Here is a 25,795-nt window from a genome sequence, read left to right as displayed (position 1 = left end):
AGAAAACATTTGCAGTGACAGTGAAAGGCACTGGGAAGGAGAGTAAGGCACATTCATACCTTCATTCCAGGACATGTCCTCAAGGTAAACTTGTTCATGAAGTGGCCACTCTTTTGTCAGGTTATCTGCTATAAAGCAAACATGACAGTGTTCAATCCTGCCAACATACAGGTCCTTATTTCTTTCTCATAAATTAAGAGTTTTATATACCTGGGAGTCAATTTGGTCCCTACTAGAGAGTCACACACAGACACAGTATCAGTTAAAAATGCAGTTCTCTAAACTTTTAGTTTCCATGTATCTGCACAGGCTGGAAAATGTCCTCTTGTAGCCAGGAGAAGTAAATGGTGACGACGTATCACTGAATTAGGACACTGAAACCAGTACTTTTGCACATCCCAATAGTGTGAAATTAGGGGCAAACATCTGTTGGGATGTCAATGCCCTTCAAAAGCCTGGCCTGTAACTCCAGTTCCATGAGCTGAAATGTCTCCTTACCTGTGGTTTTTACTAATTCATGGAATGGCTGAGGTCAGAAGGGACCTCTCCAGATCACCCACTCCAACCCTCCTGCACAGGCAGGGGCAGCTGGAACAGGTTTCCCGGGATGGAGCACGTCCAGTTGGATTTTAAACATTTCCACAGATGGAGACCCCACAACCTCCTCAGGCAACTCATGCTTTTCTTTAGGAAGGAGAAGCCATGTAAAAACCTCCAATAAGCACCAAGTGAATGTTGTGTATGAGATTCCTGCAAAAAGATACTCCTTACAAAAGATAAATGAAAAACACTTGTAGGGGAAGACTTAGTCCAGGTGTTCTTTTCTAATAAAAGTCTCTCAGCACAGAGAGAAGGTCAGTTCTGGGCCACACCTGTGAGATCTGCTGCCACTTGATCCCCTAGATCCTTCCAACATTGAAATGAGATGTGTACAATGCAACTCACAGCACGAAATGCAAAGTGTGCAACACAAATTGGAGTTATTTTCCATTTATCAGCACACTCATATGTCACGTACAAAGTTCACAGCAAGTTCTTTAGCTTGATAATGTAAGATCTTGTCAACAGAGTCACAAGTGAAGCCATAAAAGGTAATATTTAAAAAGTAAAAAAGACATAAACCCCTTACAACTTGCTACACAAACCTTCCCAGCTGCTGCCTGACACCTGAAAGCTCCAACTCCCCAAATGCTGTAGTTTAAAGAGCTGATCTTCAGCACATCCACAGAAGTGCCTCAGGTCTGGCAAGACTCAGGAGCTTGGTGCTTATTTGAGGTTTAAATGAGGTTGTCATTGAGGAGGAAGGTGTTCCCTCTCCTGGATCAGTGAGTTTTTAAGCCCATTTAGAGTTTAATGTCATGGAGCGTTCGAGAGCACCCAGGGTTTTCTACGGCTTTCTAGGAAAAGTTGGCAGTGAAAGAATTTATTCCAGAACTACTTATTGAGCACTTGCTGAAAAAGTCAGAGGCTCAGGTGATGTTAATTCCCAAGAGATTTCCCAACCTCATCATTACACTGTAGAGGATTCTAAATGCTTCCCAGCTGCTTCTGTGTAACTTTGCTCCGGGCAGAAAGGTAGAACTAAGGGACTTTGCAGCCCCCTCCTCCAATAATAGCCCAAAAAACTGCCCATCTCCAACTTTTGTCTGATCAGGAAATGGAGTGTTTCCTTCTTCATCACCAAAAACCAACTGGCTGTTCTGTTTTCAACTGAAATGTACATTATATATCCTTGAGAATAAGCCTCATCTAACTTAGTTTGGATGAAGGTGATTAAAACAAACAAGACACATTGGAAATAATGGCAGAATCAGTACAGCCTCTTTGATTTACCTCTGCTGAACACCTGTAAGGAAAAAGTCACAGTGAAAAGAAAATTAACCCACTCAGACCCAATACTTTACTGCTGACAAAAGAAAGGGGGAAAAGCAGGAGTGTAATGATGAAAGAAAACGGGAAGATCCAGCAGTTATGTGGAGCAACAACATTTTCCTTACACCTGATCAGAATATTAGTCAACTGCATGAGATGTTCAAAGTACAATAAAGGGTCAGATGGTTTTATCTCATGCTAAATATTACTGGGAGTTTTCCTGGTATGAGCTACAGAACAGGAAGACTGGAATGGTGGATATCCTGAAAACACCCACAAAACCAGTCTGAGGCCTTTCCTCCACCAGGCCTTGGAAAAAGCACATTTCTCCTCCTTTTCTATGAGGAAGAAAACAATAAAAAAGCAGAGATCAAAATGAATCCTACCCTTTGGCTAGGGTAGGAAACCTCCCAGGGTTTCCTATTTGGAATTCATGAAGGATTTCACTCAGAACAACTTTTATGGGGTTGGTGGTGGAGGTCTGGGTCATGCCTTGCTGGGAGAAAGTACAGAAAGGGCAGGTGGCCCCTGTGCCAGCATGAAGAGAACTGGTTGCAATGCAAATTCATGAGGACAACATACTTCAGGTAAAGTAACTTGTGAATCACAGAACTACAGAATCATTTATGTTGGAAAAGACCCTTAGGATCACCAAGTCCGACTGTTAAAGTGATGAAGAAGGTGGCTGAGGAAAAGTTTGCTCTCTTTTCTATTCCAAACATGATGCAATATGAAGCCCAGGGAACAGAACATCAACAAAGCTTTTCTAATTCATCACTGCAATTGTAATTTTGAAAATAAAAAACCCCTAACCAACAGGCAAAATTAATCCTTCTCACAATTCCCAGCCTGAAGAGAGACTGTTATTCCTCATCCGATGGTCAAGTCCCGGGGGGCATCAGGCACAGCATCACCAGCCAGTCAAAGGGGGTGACTGTCCTGCTCTGCACTGGATCGGCATCACCTGGGATCCTGGGTTTAGTTTTGGGCACCAAAACATAAGAAAGACACAGAGCTATTAGAGAGTGTCCACAGGAGGGCAACAAATATGGTGAGGAGTCTGGAGGAGATGCCATACGAGGAGTGGCTGAGGGCACTTGGTGTGTTCAGCCTGGAGGAGACTGAGGGGAGACCTCACTGCAGTTACAACTTCCTGGTGAGGGGCAGAGCAGGGGCAGGCCCTGAGCTCTGCTCTGTAGTGACCAGTGACAGGACCAAGGGAATGGCCTGAAGTTGTGTCAGGGGAGGTTTAGGTTGGGTATTAGAAAAAAGTTCTTCACCCAGAGGGTGGTTGGGCACTGACCAGGCTCCCCAGGGCAGTGAGCACAGCACCAAGCCTGACAGAGCTCAGGAAGTGTTTGGACAATGCTCTCAGGCACAGGGTGTGACTCCTGAGGTGTCCTGTGCAGGGCCAGGAGTTGGACTCAATGATTCTGATGGGTCCCTTCCAACTCAGCATATTCTGTGATTCTGTGAAGTCTGACAATCTTACTGGTTATCTCAAAAGATGTAAATTTTCAATTAGTGCTCTTGACTTGACTTCACACATAATCCAGGAGCTGCTCCTGTCAGGCAGTTTTGCACACTGCATTTATTTACCCGTCTGGTTCAAGCAGGGGAAACATATTTTCCAGAGCTGGACCAAGCTTTTTTATTTTCTAGTTCTAGTAAATACATTATCCATCTAATACCCCTTAAGGCAACAAAAACAGATGTGGCCACTTCTTGAAAAGCAGAGGCACAGCCCAGTATGAGTCTGGGGAGCTTACAAGCAGAATATCCGACCTAATGGCTCTCACAGCGACTCCTATTTCTTGTGCCCTTCCTTATTTCACCTACACCACTGTTATTACAACCACAACTCCCTCCTTAGGGGTTCTCTGAAGGAAACTGCTGTCCCATTTTCACTCCTTTGCCAGAGAGGGTTATTTGAGACTGGCATTGTCACCACTACCGAGTTATGGGGTGACTCACAGGTGACATCAGCTGTTGAACTCCATGCACAGAGTTGTACCTTCTGAAACACATCCCTGAACACACAGGGAAGAATGTGGAGTCCTGCTCATCCAGCACAACTCCTGAAAGGGACTTTAATTCCCTGCCCAGCTTTGCCATCTATTGCATTTGTCTGACAACAAGAGGTGAAAGGATTCTGCAGCTCCATTGTCTCAACTGCAGGATCTAAGAAAACACTGGCAGGCTCATCAGAGAGGTTTATGAGCCTGCAATTCAAAGAGATTAAAAGGGAAAATCTACTGAGATTCTTTCAGGCTACAGAACAACATTAAATAACTATTAGCAGCTTGGTTCAGTAAAGCTTTACTAGAGCCCTTGCTGGGTCATTCAGAAAGTGTAAAAGAGGAAAGGTATTTAAGTTTCACTTGAGGATACAATAAATATTTCTTGGGCTATTTGAGGCTGAGTTTTAGGGAAAGGGTTGGAAGCAGTAAATGGAAATTTAAGCCCTTTAACAGTTTATGGTAATAGTAAAAATAGTCATAATACTTGAAAGATTTTTCTAGCTCTTTATTCCTAGGATTTGTTTTTCAAACCAAACAAATAATTAAAGAAGTTCAAGATTTGTAGTCAGCCAAATACCATTCATAGTATTTGTTCAGCATCAAAATCACCACAGTACTCAAAACCTCTATGTTTTCAGAAGTCAATTTTTTCTAAAGGCTTTTCAGTTTTTTAACAATTATTTGAGTCTTTTGACTTAATTCAAAATAATTACATATTAATTAATTTGAAATGAAAACAAAGTCATGTGTTAAGAATTTTCATAACAAAAAGATTCGTTTGCTACAAAAATACCAAAAAAATATTGCTTCACTTGTAGCAGATGAGATTTAACCCCAGAGGGTTAAAAGGCTTGTACTCCAGCTGAGGGTCTACTGCTGTAAAATCCATGGCTGGAGAAGGAATATACACTTCTGTGACTTACAGAGGATAACCCAGCACACAGAAAAACCACTGGTATGGTCAGAGAAAGCTGGATTAGTGATCAGATACTGTAAAATGAGCTATTTTAGCTTAACTATGAAATTTCTGTTGTGCCTCACTGCCTAATGGAAAGATACAGGGGATGGAAGCAGATCCATTCTCAGGAGCAACTGGCACAAGCTGCAACACTGGCAATTCCAGATATTCCTGCAATTCCTTATGCCTAAAAAATTACACAAAAGCAAAAGGAAAATTACACTGGAATGTTACTCGTGTATGAGAATTGCATCTACCATGTTTTTCTAAAAGTGCAATTTAAAAACTGAAAATCAAAAGGAGGCACGTGCAGATACGTGAAAACTCCTCCTGGTGATTCTGCCCCCCACCCTACAAACCCTTGGAGCCTACAGGAAAGATGGAGAGGGACTTTTTACAAGGGCACAGGACAAGGGGAAACGGCTTCAAACTGAGAGAGGGCAGGTTTACATGAGATATTAGGAAAAATTCTTCCCTGTGAGGGTGGGGAGGCACAGGTTGCCCAGAGAAGCTGTGGATGCCCCATCCCTGAAAGTGTCCAAGGCCAGGTCGGATGGGAGTCTGAGCAACCTGGGCTAGTGGGAGGTGTCCCTGCACATGTCAGGGGGGTTGGAACTGGATGGTCTTTAAGGTCCCTTCCAGGTCTTCTATGATTTATGGACATCTGTGTCCATCATCATGTGAAAACATATTATCCTTCACAGACCCTCACTAGAGCCATACATGGAAAACCCCCCCTAGATTCTTAAATTTTTCCATCCAAAATCATATGCAAAGCAACTGGTTTTAGTGTCAATCCCATTACTAGCTTTGAATTATTTGCTACATTAATCATCAGAAATTAATCTAAGTCACCAATTTATTGATTTAATTTAGTGACCTTTCTGTTAATCATTCAAACATTAATAATTAAAACATAAAAATCAATCATTAATAATTAAATCATAAAATTAACTCGTATTATTATCATCTTAAAAATGTGAGTGTTTAGGTACAGTTCCTTTGTCCATAAGTCAACAAAACCCCACAAAAAGTTGCGGGGCTGCTACTCAAAGGGACCTTTATAGGATACAGAAATGGGCTGGCAGGGACATCAAACAGTTCAACCAAGATTAAGTCCTGCTTTTGGGATGGGATAACCTAATGCAGCAGTAAAGGCCAGGAGACATCTGGCAGGAAAGCAGTTTTCCAGACAAGGACCAGAGGGTCCTGCTGGACAACAGGCTCAACAGGAGTCAGCAGGGCACTCCTGTGGCAAAGGCCAACCCCACACGGGGCTGGTTGAGCAAGAGCAGAGCCAGCAGGTCAAGGGAGGGATTTTTTTTTCCCTCTCTACTCCACTGAAGAAATTGCATCTGAAATCTTGTGTCCAGTTTTGGTGTCTCCAGTCCAGAGCCCTGACATATGGGAGTGAGTTCTGCCAGCAGGGTCAGGGGCTGGGACACATCACACAAGAACACAGGAATCTCATTCCCCTACAGAGGAGGGTGGAGAGGAGACTTCTCAGAGGTGCACAGAGGAAGGATGAGAAGGGAAAGGCACAAGCTGCAAGAAGAGTCTTTATATCTGCCTTGATAGAAGAAGAACATATTTTGGTTGGTTTGGGGTTTGGTTTTCTTTTGTTGGGTTGGGTTTTTCTACTCTGAGGGTGTTCCAGCACTGGAACAGGCTGCCCAGAGCAGCTCGAGAAGCTCCATCCTTGGAGACACTAAAAACCAGGCTGGAGAAGGTCTGAGCAACTGATCCATGGACTTGCTTTAAGTAGGAGATTGATCTAGATGACCTAGGATGGTCTCTTCCAGCCTGAATGATTCTCTGATTCTCTGAGAAGTTTTTCTTCTTTCCAACTGTGTCCCAAAAGCATGAGCTTTCAGGGTTCAGATGACTCCTAATATGAAACTGTAAAACAGGGTTTTTTTCCACTCACTGAAAACCTTTTTGTAATGACCAGTGTCAAGTTTGATTTTAACTGCATATTCATCTTTTTAAAAATGGGATACCAAACAAAGAATGGAAAAATCTGAGAAGAAAACCTGTTGACAAAAAAAAAAAAAGTCTATTCTTAGTAGGTAAATTGTTATGCAGCTTTTCTTCCACCCTCCAAATTTTTCACAGGGACTGCAAGCAAAAGATTCCCCATTATAATTCGTATATGACAAAATAATGAATTGGAAAAGTTTTCACACATAGAAAGAGGCAGTTCTCGTAAGATCTCCAGATCAGAAATGCTTGGATAAACATTTGAGCCAAACCTCTACACAGTTTGTGGTTTGTCCCTTCCCGTTTAATACTGTGGCCTGAAGGCACAAAAAAATTAGGAGATTATTGGGAAACCTTCAAAGAAAAGCAGTATTAAGATATAAAAGCACATTCACTTGTTACTCTCAGCAATTCAAACAAAAAAAATTAAAACCATAGAGCCTCACAGAATTTCAGCTTCTTGGAACTTCTCTGGCTACTGGATTTCTGAGCCAACTAATTAAGATTTAGTTACTATAGCACAAGAAGGTGCATACAAATAAACAATCTGTGAAATGGGGAAAAGACTCCAGTGCAAAGAGGTTCCTGCTGATGGGCAGCCACACACACACACACACTGGCATCCTTCAGATCCTGCTTCCTAGGCTCCCTTTGCATCTTACCAACTTGCTGTATTATCTGTCTCATCACTATTCCCTTAGCTGCTGTCTCCATCCCTTTGTTTCTGTGAGCTTTTATGGCAGTGTCTACGAATTTGTCTAGAATCACGACTTCAGAAGCTGCTTGACAGGCATTCAAAGAACTAGAATTTATTTCACCATCATTCTGCTGCCAGGGAACATGCTGGAAAGAATGCAGGGATGCTGCACATGGATGTTATGTGTGGCTCAGTCTGGAACACTGGGACCCTCTGTGATAAAACACATCTATCCCATTATCATCCCACTACCAAACACTGGCAAAAATAAAGGTACAATTTGTTCTCTTTATTTCTGTAAGAGACTATTAACTAAGTCTCTTATCCAGAATCTTGAGATGGTTTTTTGAAGAGCTCATCTGGACGCAAAAGAATCTCAGAAAATATTGATGATCTTCAAGTTACTCTAGAACAAGTTTCGTCAAAACTAATTTATAGCAATGTCCTTAAACTCCAAGGGAAAACAAACTAATTGATTAAAATCTTGATGTAGCTCTTCTTCAGTGGATTAACCTGACCCAAGCAAAATGGAACTTCATAGTCTGGATTTAAGCTTTAGGTAAAACTCACTAGATACAGAAAAGACTCCTCACTTAATCTCTAATTTCTTTTTTCCCGTGCATGTACAATTTGTGAAAACAGAAGACACAGCCAATATTACAATGCTAAGAGTACAATAGGATGAGAGCACTGAGCAGCAGGAATTCCTGCTCTGGCATCACATTCAGGCATTTAAAAAATAACTGAGATGAAAAAATTATCCAAGTCTGATCTTAACACTGTTCACATAACGAAGATCCAATTTTTTTCCATTCTTCTAAAAAATTTATTCAACAACTCTGTTTTCGGCCCTCCCCCCCCTCTTTTCCCAAACCCACACGAAGCCTGAAGTGCAAGATGATTTAACTGGAGGATTCCTCCTGTGGATACACAATTCTGTGTCCCCCTCTTTCTCCCGCAGCGATGCATATCTGCGGGATGACTGCGGCTTTGTGTCTCCGAGCCCCGGCCCGTGCGGCGGCAGGGGAGTTAAAAAATCAGCACAAGAGAGAAAGGTCTGATGGTGTGCCAATGGACAATGGCAGAGAATTCAATAACAAGCTGCAGAGACAGTGGGCTTTTATCAGACACATTCAGAAGTGGTGGTGGCTACACGTCAATGCTGGAGCCGAGTGTGTTGCCGCCGAGTGCGACCGAGTGTTTTCCCCACAGGCAAGACACTATTATTGACTCCCCCCATTAACATGTAGGGTGGATATACATTTATTGAAGGTTCTAATGGAAGGCTGAGGGACTCCTATCCTGAGGCCAGAGCAGAAAGACAGCCTATCACTTCATGTAATGGTAGCCCATGTGTGACAGACCTGACCTACATTTCCCCCCTTTCTTTCTCACAACAGCCTGTCACTGTTTTAAGAAGCTATTTTCTGAGAGGTATAAAAAGAAATGCATGCTAGAGCTGCCTAGTTAATGTGTTATATTGGAATATTATTTATAAACCCGCTTTAAAAGGACTAGTTTAGACTACAAATGAATTATGAAAGCTACTGTAACACACACACAACAAAAAAGAATGAGTCCTAATGATTCTGAAGTGGTTATAAACCCATACGCAGTGAACGCTCGGATTAATGCACATCTAAGACACTGCAACAAAATGGAGCACAGGACTCAAAAGTGAGAACAATTAGTGAAGCTACCTTCATAAAATCAAAAGGGGTAAGGTCTGCAATCAGTATAAATTTCATAATAATTCAAGCTATTAGGAATAATGCCCCCTAACGTTTTGCTGGGAGCCGTTCAGTGGTTTCAGTAGCTAATGTATGTGGAGCAAAGGCTATAAATAATGGATCCACGTCTGAAAGTAGGACAAGAAACATTTGCTTCAGCACTAAACAGCATTTTAAAATACCATCTACCTACCACTCCCAGACCCTGCTTATTTAAAGAGCTGCTGCCACCACAGCCCTCCTTGGCAGGAACCTACCACGCTGCTGCAGGTCATACTCTTTTTTTGTCTCTTCGTTCCCTAGAATTTTCCACGCTTGATCAACTTCCATGAACCGCTGCACGCGCTCCTCCACTTCTCCTGCCGGCACATCTGCCTCCTGCTTGTCTGGGTGATACTGCCAATCAAAAGGAAAAAGGGGGAGGGGGGGAAAAAAAAAAAGATGAAAAAGTTGAAGGAAGTGAGGAGGGTGGGAGAGCAGCAATCAATAATGCATTTGATATTCAGTTAGAAGGACAGAGGAAAGGAGAAGGTCTGGGCTGAGGTGCCAAAGGAAGGGGGACAAGAGGAAGCTGCCAATTTAATCAGCCCATTGGAATGGCAACGGAACCACCGCTGGCACAAATGTCACCACGAGCACCCACGGCATTTTCTGGATAATTTGCTGATGGAATCGTTGGTCTTATGGGCAATTTACCTACGGAGAGTGACTACCACAAACAGAGAGAGGTACCTACAGAGGACCACGACACGGGAGCAAGAGGAGGTGCTGGGAGCTCTGGTGCCACTACACAGAGCTGGTTTAAACAAACCCACCAGTGTTTAGTTAAGGCTATTGCAGATAAACTGAATGCTGTATCACATGTGCCTAGCTTTTTTTGTGACTTAAATGGTAAATAAAATATACATGATCAAATATAATTTATATTACATGTAATTTTACTTTTGAAAATATGCTTCAGCATCTTTAATTTCTTCCAGTTCAGCGAGTCAATAGCCCTTCCAAATATTTAAAGTCACGGATCACTGGTTACAGAATTGTGTCATTTTAGTTAAGAAATGGTTATTCAAGGACATGGCTGCAAGAAATCCCGCGTTAAACAGGCAATAATAATTAAAATAGTAACACATTTTCTTTACCATTCGCTCTGAGCAGAACACTTGTGGTTCAAACATCTACTGAAAAGGAACCCTCAAAGCTCCATCGTCCTGTAGCTTTAATTCAACACCAATAATCTTTTTGGATATTTTAAATTGCTCAGTCTAAGTGATGGACCAACAGGAATCAGCATTTAAAATGAGGTAGTTGCAATAAATCACACCTATCAGCTGATAACTGTGTTATAAACCAAGATATCCCTTATCCTGGAGCTGTAACCACCCTTCATACTGACACCAGTTGGGGACACTGAAACTTAGAACACCTGTTCTACAAGTGCTTAAGTAGATCTCTGATTAAATGAATTTCTCTGATTTAGTTTATAAATAATTTTGGAAAGGAAAGAAGAGAGTGCTAACATCACATGTGCTTGATAAAATCCAAAATGTAAAAGGACCACTTCTCCTCTGTATTCGAGACTGAACCTCACACTGGCTGAAAATATGGCTGAAGTACAGTTGTGATCCATAAAGGTTCATCCCTTAGGGGCCACTTTTCTATCTCCCCAATTGAAGATGACAAAAGTCTGAGGTGCAAACAAAACCAAAAACATTTGGTCATTGCATTTAGTCATTGTATTCTAAATAGATAACACTCAGATGTTGGGATTGGCCATAAAGACCACACCTGCTCAGATCAGCTTCTTACAAATACATGGAAACATTACTGACCAATTGCCCACAGCAGAACTAGGAATACTGGCTTCTCTCCTGCCAAGAACGTTGAGAAAACACTCCCACAAAATTGGTCACACTTCTCCTTTGTTGTACCAAAACCTCATCGGAGGGGTTTAGCTTTTAACTCCTTTCCTACAGATTTGGCAAATTTAAAATCTGTAGCATATGCAAGTTTATATTAGAAAGATACAATTTCATGTAACTACATTGTAGGGGACCTACTAATTAAAACACATTTCTATGTTTATCTATTTGTCTCCATTTTGGTCTCCAAGCTTTCTGAACTTATTTGCTCCTTCCTCTGTTGGGTTTTTTCCTCTATTGCCATCTGACGCCTTTAGCAGACTACATCTACACTAAGAAAAATCCTCAAATCTCAGCTATTTTACTCTAATCCTCCCCTTTTTTTTTTCAATCCCAGTGATCCCATTTCATCTGAATTTATGTACCTGCTCTGACTGACTTTTCCTACTCTCCAGCTCGCTGATCAAAAGCCAAGAATGCTTGTTTCTAGCAAAAATCCAGTCTTGGTTCAACTTCCCAAGCCCTTCTTTCCTCTCCAAGACAACCAACGAGGTGTCCTCTCTGCAGCTGTTTCAGACCCTGTTCAGCCAGCTTAGACACAGGGGACTGAAGTTCAGAGGGGGCACTCAAATGTTCTCCCTTAACCCTTCAGACATGAACTGGCCACGCTCTTTTTTTTTGTCTCTTCCCTCCCTCTTGGTCACCACATTCTTGCTTCTGGTGCTGCTCCACCTCAGCAGAGCCAGGGGTTTGCTTTGGTGTTGAGGGATGTGACACATGATGGACGTTTCTGGTCTCCTCCCCTTTTCCCATTCAGCCTTATATTTCTGGGTTAATCTCAGCCGCCACCACGCACGAGCTCCGTAATGGAAGCAGACAGGCCTGTTTTCTACTCGACCTACCTCCTTCTACTCACTCTGAACTACTGCTCATCTCCCCCTCCACGCAGCCACTTGGAAGTTTTGACTCAAAATGTTAGAGCCCCTCCGTGTCTCCTGCGATATCACTTCTCAAGAGCCGTGCAAATCATCTCCGTGTCACTCACACCCACCGCCCGAGCAACGCTCTCAGCCACGGCACTGGATGCATTTCAATCTTTCCAGCTGCATATGGGCAACAATTTTAAGCAGCAATACTTCCACAAAATTAGCTTTTGGCTGAGCGCTCATCCCGCTCACCGTGCCCAAAAATAATTTTTACTAACACGTTATTATTTAATAGGGTTTTATAAAAACAATGAAGGTTCTCTTCCCAAGTCCAACAGAGGCAAGGGAAAAGGAAGAAGGTTGGAGATATATGCCCAAGCTATTTTTCCTTTATTATACCTGTACTAGAAGTAATTTGCTAACTGTCCTCCATTACTAAAGACTGTCTGGAATTTATATCACTTTACATCATATATCACTTCATATAATATGATGCTTTACAGTTACTGTGAATGTTAAAAAGTAAACCAATTGATCATGGAAATATATTAGTTCATCTGTTACCTATAAAAAATTACCTTACACACACACACAATACTACTGCTCCCTCCCCTGATGCTTATCTTCAATGTCACATTGTCATAGTATTTCTTGAGGACTCCAGTTCTTGGTCCAAGAGTTATTCAAAACCGAATTTTTAGGGTTTTCAATTGCTTTAGCTGTTGAAATCGCCAAAAAAAATTTGAAAACCTTGAAGTCCAAAATTTGAAAACCTTGAAGTTCAAAGCTCAAATGAAAAGCACACCTTAAACAGTATCTGTTGGAGACTCGGTGAAATGGGAAACATTTTCCTTGGGGAACGGGAAAGCAGGGTAACACAAACTTAACCTCATGCCCTTTTCAATTACACTATCATTATTGTAGCTGTATAAAACAACTGTATTCAACTGTCTTTATTTTTAATATCCATCAGACTGTACTTTTCAGCAGGCTGGAGACAGTGAGAAACAAGGTATCACCTGGCAAACATGCTCTAAAAAACAGATACAGGTTCAGTTCAGAGTTCTACAAGTATTCAAAAATTTAGAATTTTTTCAAGGAAAACTTTTCAAGTAAATTAATTGTATTTCAATATGCTCATCTACTGCCTTTGATACCTGCTACTGAATAAAGAACCAGCAAGTAAATGAACCCTTTCTGTCTCAGAAAAAAGGTGTTAATGTTGTTACATTCACCAAATAATTAAAGGTGTAGACTCTATGAAAATTCCTTGACTTCCAAAACATCTACTTTATTTATGATATTCTTACTTGTACATTGTCCACACTTGATTCCAAAGGTATGGGAAGATGAAGACTGAACACTGTCTTTTTGTGAAGAGAGAGAAGAATTGAGTACAAGCCCAGAGAATGTCGGCCTACTGTACTATCTTGACTTTTGAAGTTATTTAGAGTAGTTGTTGATTTCTTAGATATTTACCGATGTGGCTTAAGCACTGTGGTCACGTGGCCAGTTTAAGGAATTTTGTTTTAGGGATTGCAATTGCCTTCTTACAAAAATGTTACAATTAGCCTTCCACGCACGGAGTGTGCACAAGGATTTGGAACACACCACAGCACACTCAGCTGCTACACTCTGCACTCCTGCCTACTTTAGACTCCATGGAGTTCAGACCCTTCTGCGCTTCAGGAATTGCAAAAATCAACCCCTGGAAGTTAACACGACCACTTAGTCAACCCCTGTAATGGTGTTACACCTCAGTAACACATCGACAGACCCTAAGAACTCTCCCACCACAGGATGAGAAGCGGGTTGAGCTCTGGTTGAGCAGCTCCAGCCCCGCAGTGACGCGCGAAGGGCCCCGTCCTCCCGACACTTGGGCGAGTTCCTTTAACTTTGTGCCATAAATCTACCGGGGCTGACTGATTTTAATCAAATTCAAATTAGCAAGCAGAAACCCTCCAGTTAAATCAATTTAATGTACATTTCTCACTGGTGCTCATGAACGTATTTTTCAGAAGACATTTACGGCGCCCGGTGAGAATCAACTTAATACGGCTTGTTGGGAGGGGAGGGGGAGGCACAGAGGCAGAAGGTTTACACTAAATCTGTAATCTCTAGCTAAACTGTGGAATACATGATAACTAAACCACTTAATATAACTACTTTTACTCATAACTACTTTTCCACATGCCAGATTGAAAGGGCTGATTATTTAGAAGAGGTTAAAAAATTACTATCCCTTCTTGACTGGTACATTACCGTGGTTATTTCACCTCTTTAAAGACCAAAGATGCACCACATCTCCAATGCCACACATCAAATGAAGAGGTTTTATTTTCTATGAAAACTACCACTGCTTCCAAATTTTATTTAACTCGTGAAAAAGTTAAGGAATAATGCTTTCATCTACTACTTTGTATTTCACAGATAACTGTAAAAAACCTCCTGCTGAAATGACATGGCTTTTAAGCAAACCTATTTAAAATGTAAACTTCCTTTTTTTTCTGACTGAGGAAACTGAAGGGAGATCAGCTCTATTTTTTTTCCAGGAATGAACTAAGGAGTACTCTCCACTTTCTACAGCTTTGTCTTTCCTACTTTCCAATATTTTTTCTTTCCTACTTTCCAATGTTTTATGCAAAGCTGTCAAGTGTTTGCAGAAATCTTCAGCAGAAAATAAAAAGTAATATGAAAAGGATGAACCAGATATGGCTGCATGAAATCCTTGATCTTCTCTCCAAGACAATTGTTTTTGAGAAGTATTTTCAGACTTCTAAATTTTCTTTATGGACCTTTTAGATTCTGCCCCTCCACCCCCCATTATTAAGGTTCTAAAACTCAAAAGTAAAGAGAGGTACAGAACAATGAGGAAACCATCAGAGCTCAAAAATTCAAAAGTTAGACTATTCTGGACTTACTATCATAAGTCATAAAGTAACCATTAAGTAGTCACTACTACCAACAGTTACAGCAGAGTAAATTTCTAAACTATCCGATTTATTAAAGATTTTTAACTCTGAAATTATCTACAGTCTCATGGATCACCTTGCTGAACTGAACTGCCAAGTTTAGACAAGTCTTGAATTCCTGCTTTATTTCCATAGGGGATGTGTGCCTGTATTGGAATAAGGGATATGTTTAAAGGTGGAGATGTGCCCTATCTTCCTGAGTAAAGCAAGAAGTAGGATTTTACCAGATGATTACTTAGATCCATCCAAGTAGTTGTGTTTTGGAAGGAACTACATTTAATGACTAAATCTAAGCTTTAAATAAGAATAAATGATAGAATATTAACATCTCAAATTAACTTAGTATCTCTTAGCATCCTTCTCCCTTTTTCCATTTAAGGCATCTCGCAGTAGCTACAGTAGTTTCGTAGCTTGACAGTATTTTATCCATGTAATGCTGCTACAAGTGTGATTTCCAGCCAAGTATTAATTACTTTTTCCTTTTTTTAAATTATAAAAGTAACTGGAAGCCACGGTGTTCACAACCTACACTACAACACCTCTTGGAATTTGTAAAAAGATTGCAGAAATCATAAAGAGATGTGTATTTATATTACAAAAATAAGCAGTGATGAAAGACAATCGGTGAGGGTCAGGGAAGAGAACTTCAACCCAAACTTCACTGGTTCATCTGGTGAAGGCACCATTTTTGAGGAATGAAAGAAGTGAATTAAAACTGCAAACAGAAGAGGCAGAAGTCATGAAACAGGTGTGCAAGGGGTTGGTTGGATTAACAGGGCAGAAGTGAAAGCATGGGATAGTAGGGGATAACAGCAGGACACAGCACTGACATCCAGTGCCACTGACAGGAGAGGGAGGTGAGTGACAGGGAGTGGCCACAAGAGCTGGATACTCTGCTGTTCAGAAGAGGAAAAGGATGAGGAGAGGGGAAACACTGGAAGCAGCTGGATGAAGAGAGAAACCCAAGCCATTATTTTCCAACCGCATTTCCAGACTCATGGCTGGGAACCCAACAGAATGAAACTGCACAGATTAATACTAAGCACTTTTAGAAATCACATTATCAGTATTTGGAGGTTCAATCTATTTATTCTTGTATCAAAGCTCAATATTGAACAGGCAATATATTCACATTTCAGAATCAGAACTCTCCCTCAGAGTCAACATAAGGCAATTCGGTTAATAAGTCTAAATTGTTATTTTATTTATAACTCACTATGATATAAAGAAGTTAAAATTCTTTCAAAGACGAAATTGGCCTAAGCAAGCAGAACAGAAAGCCTAATGCAGACAGGTTTGGTCTGCACAAAGTTTAGCAACAAACAAGCGTGTTGCACTGGAACAAAATGCACAAATCATTACCAGTATGTCCCTTGCAATATAACGAAGTGCATCCTTTTAACAAAACAACGAGACCAAAATGCTTAAGTTAACGTGAAAACAAAAGTATCAAAATTGGAAACTATGTTTAAAAACATTTTTCATGCTTTATCCAACATTTATATGTTATCAACTGTAATTGTTATTATCTACAGGTTAAGCTAATGAAGGCAGGACAAAAACTGTCAAGTGTTCTCATCTGACAGAAGTATTCATAGGTCCATGCAAATCTGTCTGTACACTACAGAGCTCATCACAACACTTCACATCCTATTAAAGAGAAGCTGCGAGACAGTCAACATTAAGAAGAAAAATATTAACCAGCTATTTCCTATTTAACTTCCAATTGATTCTGAATTCTTGTTACATTTCCCTGCCTTTAAATAAAATTAAAAAAAAAAAAAAAAGAAATCTGAGTAAATTTAAGGCCAGGCTGTTCTTAGGAGGAAACTCCTTTTGCCCCTGCTCACAATATATGTAGTAAATACCAGTTTTTCGTGGGACTTGCCAATAAATCTCACCCCTTGACATAGTGTCTGTTCATACTCAGTTTTTGGCTGCTCTGCCACAAATGCCAACAAAGGGACCAATTAATGAAAACTTTCTTGATACATTCCCAGTGGATGAATGTCCGCCTTGCAGAAGGTACCTTGACAACATTCATCTCGCACAGGCCAAATGGTTGCTCTGTGGTAGCAATTAAGACACCACCAGCCTTGGCTAGATTTAAACCAACAACCAAATCTGTGTAGGTCGGAACAAATGCTCATAGAAATCTGGAGAAATTAACTGCTAAACAAGGGCTGGACTGGGTCATATAATTGCATCCATTTCTCTAGTTATTTACAGACCACGAGGACATTTTTGTAAGAAAGCAACTGCAATCCCTAAAACAAAATTCCTTAAACTGGCCATGTGACCACAGTATTTAAGCCACATCTATAAACATCCAAGAAATCGACAACTACTCTAAATAATTTCAAAAGTCAGGATAGTACAGTAGGCTGACACTCTCTGTGCTTGCACTCAATTCTTCTTTCTCTCCACAAAAAGACAATGTCCAGTCTTCACCTTTCCATAACTCTGGAATCAAGTGTGGACAGTTAAGCTTAGTGGGGCATTCCTCCCCTTTCTAAAATTATATACAACACTCCAAGAGCTATATAATTACACTTAAAGTTTACACTTTGGCTAATTTTACATACATTTCACACTGAATAGTTTAGGCCACAAATCCCTATCAGCATGTAATAGCATTAACACCCATATCTGGTATTACCCACGCCATGGATGTGTCAGCTATGTCTGAGCAATCAAGCACAACGCCTCCAAATGATCATTTATTCTGGTTATGGGCATCAAACACAGATCAGACTCCAGCCAGACTGGCTGCTGTGCTTTAGGGCTGAGCTCCTCCTTGCAGAATCCACTCTGTGACGGATTTTAAATCACAACACAGGTTAAATTAGAAATTCATTCATTAAACTGAAATTTGAATTTTTGGCTACTGAAATTTAAGAGAAGTACGTTTTGGCCACCTGTGATGAGCAAGGAAAAAGGTGACAAACATGCACTTGGCCCCCACCCTGTGGCACTCACTGAAAGGTCACAGAAAGAAGCCATTTTCCAACTTCACCAGCTGAACTCATAAAATTAGGGCAGAGTGAAAAACTACACTATTTTACCGTCCCCCAAAAGAATGGTTATTTATTCAATAAAGGTATTCTGAAACAGGAAGGGTTTATTTCAGTAAAACAAAAAAGTTTACACTGCATGAGAAAATGAGTTAATTTTGAAAAAAATCTTTGTTTTAAACATGTAAACATTAAACTTGTATGACTGGAGGAAGGAGAATTCCTGAACGAAGAGTATTAATTAATTACCAATATACTTATACAAATGATTGGGGAAAAACCCACTAATTACCAGTGACTAAATAATTCTGGCATATTACCTTGCTAGATAAAAAGTGCTTTTCAATTTGGAAAGACTTAAGTTTCAACTGAAAAACTCTTAAACACTACAGTGTAATCGAAAACCAGTGAGGGTGGAACCCTAAAACATTCTGGTGCTGCTCTTAACTTAGAATGATTTTTGTTCAATATGATCCATCAGGAAAGCCTCCTGTCCAAGTATTTCTCTTACTACTCCAAAAAAAAAAAAAAAGAGAAAAAATGCAGTTTTATTTAAAAACCCAACTATTTGCAGATCACCTCTTACATTAAAAAAGACCTAAACAAACAAAAGGCAACCTGACTTAAGAGCAAGACTTGCACAAAACCCAGGGTTGATAATTTGCTATGTGCTCCTCCTACAAAGCATTGAGTATCCTCAGCTTTCCCCAAGCTTCCAGAGGAAAGTGAAATATTCCAGCAATGCCAACTTCCATCCCTGGCTTTTCCACAGGCCTGTTCTGCATATAAAGGTCTTATCTAGTTGCCACCCTGAAGTGACATCACACTCTGGGCTCTGTGGCCTACATGGTCCATCAGGTACTAATTAGATGGCATGTTCTGTCAACACTTTCCTGCTCTTCTGCTATTAACTGATCATCCTGCCCAATTAATACAATGCAACAGCAGTTCCGAAATCCTTGGGATCCTTTACCTGTGAGAAACAAGGATGAAGGGAAAAAACACCCTCCAAAAGGGTCACAAGGTAACTGCACTGGTCCAAGATCTGGAGTGACAATAACACCACTGTGCTGAAAGGTTAATTATGTTCCTACCAACATTCTCTTGAGCCAAAGCTTCTTTTTATCTAAGAATAAAGAGTAAACACAAGCAAAAAACTCCCACAAACCTGCTTCCTCTAACAGGCTATATTAATTTTAGAAATGGTAACAGCTTATGGAAAAGTGAAGGCTGCAAAACTAAATTCACTTGGCCATTAACACCATATTTATCATCAGAATATCTGCAGTTTAATGTTACCACTGTTAGATACTATGGACCAGAAAATAAGTCATGAATACTGTGCAGATACCAGAGCATGCTAATCCCACCTATGCATGCAAGATCCAAACAGCTGCCCTTACAGTCACATACAGTCACAACAACCATAAATCAGCATTTTATAATAACCAAAAGAAACAAAATACATGTTTTCCCCATTTATGACACCGCACTAAAGACACCAGAAGATAAAACCCAGGCGACAAAGCAGCTGCCAAATACAACACGCTACTGCCACCTAATGCTTAACAGGTTACAGCAAAACGTGCCATTGTTCCTCTGCACCACACCAAAAACCGAGAGACCAAAGCAAGTAAAAAAAAGTTTAGCATTGTTTTTAAAAGATTTGTTTCCCATTTCCTCCCCTGCAGTGTTTCTAAACTGAGCCGCTGTGATCACATCCTTTCTTGTACACAAAGACTGTCCCAGGCAAAGTGTGTGTTCAGTGGACTAAACGTGGGGCTCATGTTTCACCTGCACAAGTATCAGGGATGTAACAGATGCATTTAGTGGGATAAAACAGTAAGAAGTGAGGGCAGTCACTAGGTCAGGTTCCACACTCGTGGGTGTTTTTCTAAGCTCTCCCCTCTTAAGCAACCAGCACAATTCAGTATTGAAAAGCTTCACGTGACAAGTATTTGGAAAAGGAAAAAAAAATTACAAAAGAGAGGAGCGGTCTTAAGTTAAAACAGCACAAATCAAGACTCCTTTGAAGGTGCTTCACTGATTTTTTGCAAAGCACCCTCTCCAAAATGTGAAACTTGTTCACTTCCGTGAAAAGAATGATTCCAAGTCTTAAACTGCCTTCCTAGCCCACAATCAATCTTTTCAACATGCTCACTCAGTTGGCAGAAGTTAGCAGGGAACATGGAAGGAGCCTGCTTTTCCCACTTGCAAAGAGGAGAAACAGCAAGTGAAGAGCTCCTTGTGACATTGAATCTTTTCATATAGAGATTTAAACTTCCCCAGAGGATGTCTATCCAAAGACAGCTGGACAAAAGAGCAAGGAATTTATCTTCTTGATTCATTACTTCAATCCATCTCTTCTTCCTTTTCTTTCCCCAAACACAATCAATCTTTAGGCTTTCTAAAAACTTCAGCCTTCCTCTACCTGATCTTATTATCTGCTTTGACACTCATTAGAGCCTCCACTGTCCATCTCCAAGATGATTCTTACTCATAGGAAATGTCCCTTATCTGAGGAAAAATATAAGACAACATTTTCATTTTCCTTGTCTCTCAGAACTTCTCCATTCCAAGACTTTTTTCTGATGTTGCTCAGTGATCAACTAGCTGGTGAAAACTGTGTCCAGTCCTTTTTCCTCCTTATAATCTGCCATGATCAGAAATTCTTATGCAAGCATCAATCTGAGCTTCCCACACGATATTCAACTGCTTGCATGTTTAACACACATTATTAATCTTTTCCATAACCTTAGGGCCAGAAACAACCACTGTTATACACAATATTCAGCACAGCAGACCTACAACTTTGCTTGAGACAAATAAAACCCATTGGAACAGAAATATTTCAGATTATATTACTGCTGCTATAGCTGTTGCTACAAGGAAGTATTTGCTGTGATCCAAAGTATCTGCAGCAAAGCATCCTCAAGACAGCACATTGGAGGAAAAATGGATTTCTTCCTAGCATTTTAGTTATTCATCACCAATGGATAATTTTAAAAGAAAACACCCACAGACAACCCAAACTGTTCTTTTAAAAACAGCCAGAATAAAAAAAAAAAGTTAGGATTAAGTGTACACAGCAATGTGCAACAGTTATGCAGACCACAGAACTGGCATTCACTGACAGCTGCAGTAAAAACACAGAGAATGGGACTATCAAACCAGAGCAGCAAATTCTTGAGAATTACTGGAGTCCTCTAAAGTGCAATTAAAAAAATGCATAGATTAAATTATACTGTCATAAACCCATAAATTGGCATGTTTGGTTTATTTTTTTTAAAAGCTATCTTGCTTAAACGTTCTTTACACTTCCTCAGTCTTCTCTCTGAGAATTTCACCACAACATCTCCTTACACATTTAAATCACACAGCTTGATAATCTTAATTTCTGTCCAGGGTTTCGAGTGGTTCTAATATTCACTGGAAAATATGAAGTCTTTTGTCAGGTTGGGTGTGAATCTGGGCTGAGAGCCATCTGAAAAATCTGAGAGAGGTCGGCTTTTCCTCCTCTGTACTTAGTGTCTGCTGCCAAAATCCCCATCTTTTGCATACTTGTTTTATATATTTACCTGCAGCAGCAGCAGGAGGGTTCCCTCTGTAATTCTGGCTATACTTTTACAGAAGTAAATTCCAACTTCCATGGAAATAGTAACTTCCAACTTCCATGGAAATAGCCACTTTCAATTCCATGCTTCTTGTGAAAGTCCTGTGACTGCAGAGCAAGTCTTACTCTAAGAAGTAATTTCTAATGAAAAATACTTTATTCTCAGCAGTAAATGATTAAAGTCTAAAGAATATATAATGCATGACCAGGATCCCTTTCTAATGCAACTGCTTTTATAATGGAATTGTAGCATTATACAACTGTTTTGAGCTTATTACACACTCTTACCGGTCTTTAACTACTGACAATGGGTCTCCAAAGTAATGAACTCTTAGTCCTTTCACCCCCTATTCCCCAGTCTCTGGAAAGATCCAACCCCATCAGACTGAGAGGAGTCTGATCAAACAGCAAGTCATTACCTCACATAACTTTCACATTAAATATTCACACCTTTCACCCTTTTCAAACTTAATGCTGAAAAGAAATGTAAAACTTTTAGTTTCTACTGATAAAAAAAGAAAATCAACTGTTGTATAAATAGAAGAAAGGAATTATTTGGCTAATGAAGGTATGAAAATGAGGAGAAAAAACAGAAGCTATGGTTACCAAAAAGTACATCTTCAGAAAAAGTTTCTCTTTCATTTTCTTCTCTTCCATAGTTCCTTATTTTCCTATGAGGAGTCACCCAAGAGGCTCCAAAGGTACTTTAAAAAGCCCTTTGGAAGCTACAATATACAGCAGGAGAAGACAAAGCAATAGAAAAGCCATCAAAAACCAGCAAAGGAAAGAAGAAGAAAATTGAACATTTTAAAATTTACAGGAATATAAAGGTAAAAATAAAAATATAAAGGGAATCTTTAAAGTTCTTTTAAAATTTCTGGCTCCTGTGCTCACAATCTACACTATTAAATGTCACATTAAAGGATGTTTAAGCATAATGCAAAATGATCAAAGTCTCTAAGTCACTTCAGCTGCAAATGACACTGTGGAAACAAGGCCCTGAAGAATAGAGGACTTCTTTAAAAAAAATATTTATGAGCGACCGTAACTGTAACATTTGCATAACACTTCAAAAGTTGCAGGTAGTTTTGAGTTTTTGTTTTCTTGAAACTAAATCTTTCAGCTTTCCCCATCTCCAAGGGATGCTCTACACTATTTGAAGCCTTTTGAGATCTCAAAGTAATAGGTTGGGCCCTGATTGAATTATAACTTTTAAAATGGACATGAAAAGCTACATATTAACAGAATTTAGCACTCGGTTGAGAAAGCATTTGGGTGCAAAACCCATGAAGAAACCACCTACTTTCATGGGGCAGCTTAATTTGGTCAATAGCTTAGTAAACATAGTACACTATACCCAAATAAAACCTAAGCACCACAGCCTTTTGTGCAGACAGCACTTTCCTATCTTTGGCAATGCCAAATAAACCTAAAGCAGCTTCAGAAGTGTCAACCCCTAAAATCAGAGGCCATGAAGCATGTGTGACTACAGCACAAACACTCCATTTCATGGATATCACAAAAGTAAAAAAAAAAACCACAACAACTACAACTAAAAAAAAACACAACATGTCAGCATTATTTCAAAAATTCACAGGCATAGTGACAAAACAATTCCAAACATTATCCACGGAATCACACAAACTTAGAAACTAGTTTGGTTTGGATTTGCTCCCAGTGATAGCTTGAAGGATGCATTCCTATCTGGATTGATCACTAGTTTGGTGTTAATTTAACTTCTAGTTTGAGGTTGGACATGGTCAGCAAATTTCCCCATTTGCAGTAAGGAAACAACTTTGGCAGAGTGTCCTCACAACCCCAAAGGGACACACTTTGCAGGTGACTCAAGAAAATCATGTGACAATCGACTATTCTACTCACCAGAATTCATTCCTGAGCTTTTGGATGTTGATATTTAATAACACTCTATCTAGGCAGTCTTAGCCTTTCCAGAACTGCCCCATTTTAGAAAGGAACAATCAAGAGATGGAGATGGAAAGGTAAAGTCATAATCTAGGACAAGTCACCAACTGCAGAGGAATAATCCAAGGGTTTCATTCCTTGAGTTCCAAGAGCAACATTTACAACTCGGAGAACCCATACCAAGCCCACACTTGGCACTGCTCTTCTGCACCAACAGGAGCCAACAATGGGTTGCTCTGACAGAAAGTAAGTAAGTACCTTTTAGAAGAGGTTCAGCCTCCCCTCAAACACCTCCTTGGTTACTATCTAATGTTATGTCAAGAAAAGAAAAATGTTCAGCTAAGATGCTGCTCAGAAAACTCGTTCTTCTGCACCTTCTTTGACCAGGGACATTCTGAGGTCATAAACCCAAGCAACATAGGCTGAATTTTTTCACTACTGTTAATTTATCAGGAATAACAATAAAGGGTCAAGTTTCTGAGAACAGTCAGTCAATATCTGACTACTCACTTTTCAGCCTTAAAACATTACTTTTAATGTACTGGGAATGAGAAAGAGTTTATCCAAATGACAGTCAGACTGCAATAGGAAGGTGAACTTTCTTACAACAATGCAAGCTACCTACAAAGTGTCCTACAAGCCAACCCACCAGGTACAAGAATTCACCTCTTCCTTAAATCAGTTCAAACAAGCTCATGTCTGCTGAGCATTTGAGCTCAATGGGGCATGGGAAAGTATGGGAGGCAAGGAAAAGATGGAGGGTGGGACAGTTACGTCACTCAAATCGTGATTTTCTGGCTTTAAACTGTTTAAAGGTGAAGGAAAGATGGAATGTGAGAATGTGTTGCTTTAACAATTTTCTGCAATAATTATACCACGTATTTCAAACATAAGGCAAAACTGCACTCAGAAAATGTATTTAAATAAAAAATTAAATACAAGTCCCCAAAACACTGAGTTTTACACATTACTGCATCACATGACAGTACTTTTAAAATCTATTAACTGCCTCAGATTCGACACAAACATGGTCGACTTTATTTAACAGCAGTAAGAGTTCTAACATAAACACAGCTATTGCAAGATGATTGATTCTACCCTTCACTTTCATTATCCTTCAAACTCATATTCTGGGGTTATAGCTTCTTTAAATAACTGAGCTGGTGCTTCACATTTCTGAAGTAGGCACTTGAATACCTAGTGATTTCTGATCAGTCATTTCTGATTTGAAAATGTTGAACAGGTCAAGGTACTCTTGACTGTGGCTGCTCCAATGCTGGAATAATCAGAACATTTGCTTATGTGAAAGCATTATGCTGGTCTATGTTGCTTCCTTCTCTGTGCTTCAATTCATATCTTTCCTACATGATTTTTGTTTCAAATGTCTCACTTCAGAGATGAGATAAAAAGCACACTGCCCAATATAAAAGTACTTAAATATTCCTTTAAAAGTGTGAAAGAACACTTGCATTGTTATGGCACTGAATGAGCTAGTACTTCAGGTTTTATTTTTAATCAGAATTTTAATTTTATACTGCCTCAGGACACAGTGAGTATTTGTGAGTATTGAACACCTTTCACAAAAAGTCTACCAAAGACAGTATAGACCCTTTCTTTAACATATTGTTACAATTAATAACTTATATAACCAGTGCACAAAATGCTCAAGAGAGCCATCAGATTCCTTTGCAGAGTATAAATGACATCAAAGGCCAAGCATGTATTAGCCAAATCTCACATTTCAACTGCCTAGTGCCCATTCTGTTATAAATGTACCTTAAATCTACAGAGGATGCTCATTATAACAAATAAAACATGGAGAATAACCCAGTAAGTAAACAGAATAGGTTTAGAAATCATTTCCAAAGTAACATTACTTTCAGAAGAGGTTGAACTACCTGGATAAGTAATGCATTACTTACTTGCTGGCTTATTTTCTGATGCTATGGGTTTTCTCATATTCTATATAACAGTGAGAAATAAAACTTTCTGCTGTAGGGATATATTCATGCTCCATCCACTTGTTAAAATTCACCAACCTCTTTAAAAAACCACTATACACTGCAAGGTAACAAGTGAGGTCGCTCCATATACACGGAGCCACGGCAGAGCACACACCAGCACGTGCCCCTTTTCCCACTGAGATCCCTCACTGCACCCTTTTCCTCTCCACCCACACCCATGATCTCTCTCCACCCACACCCACGATCTCTCTCCACCCACACCCACG

At 39.9% G+C, this 25,795-nt stretch overlaps 1 protein-coding gene across 3 annotated transcripts in view; it reads right to left on the bottom strand.

Moving 5' to 3' along the window:
* Positions 1-25,795, bottom strand: part of DNAJC24 (DnaJ heat shock protein family (Hsp40) member C24) — a 36,029-nt gene that overhangs the window by 1,998 nt on the left and 8,236 nt on the right. For 2 of the 3 annotated variants that reach the window (XM_027705291.1, XM_027705292.1), the window contains exons 3-4: positions 9,516-9,654; positions 60-128 (exon numbers count right to left, since the gene is read on the bottom strand). In XM_027705291.1, coding sequence (XP_027561092.1) covers positions 60-128; positions 9,516-9,654 — 208 coding nt within the window. The remainder of the gene's footprint in view (positions 1-59; positions 129-9,515; positions 9,655-25,795) is intronic. The other variant, XM_027705293.1, reaches the window with a different exon arrangement.

Source organism: Neopelma chrysocephalum, unplaced genomic scaffold, assembly GCF_003984885.1.
Source record: "Neopelma chrysocephalum unplaced genomic scaffold, ASM398488v2 Primary Assembly neopelma1_323, whole genome shotgun sequence".
Classification (NCBI taxonomy): Eukaryota; Metazoa; Chordata; class Aves; order Passeriformes; family Pipridae; genus Neopelma; species Neopelma chrysocephalum.
This window is presented reverse-complemented; position numbering and strand designations above follow the sequence as displayed.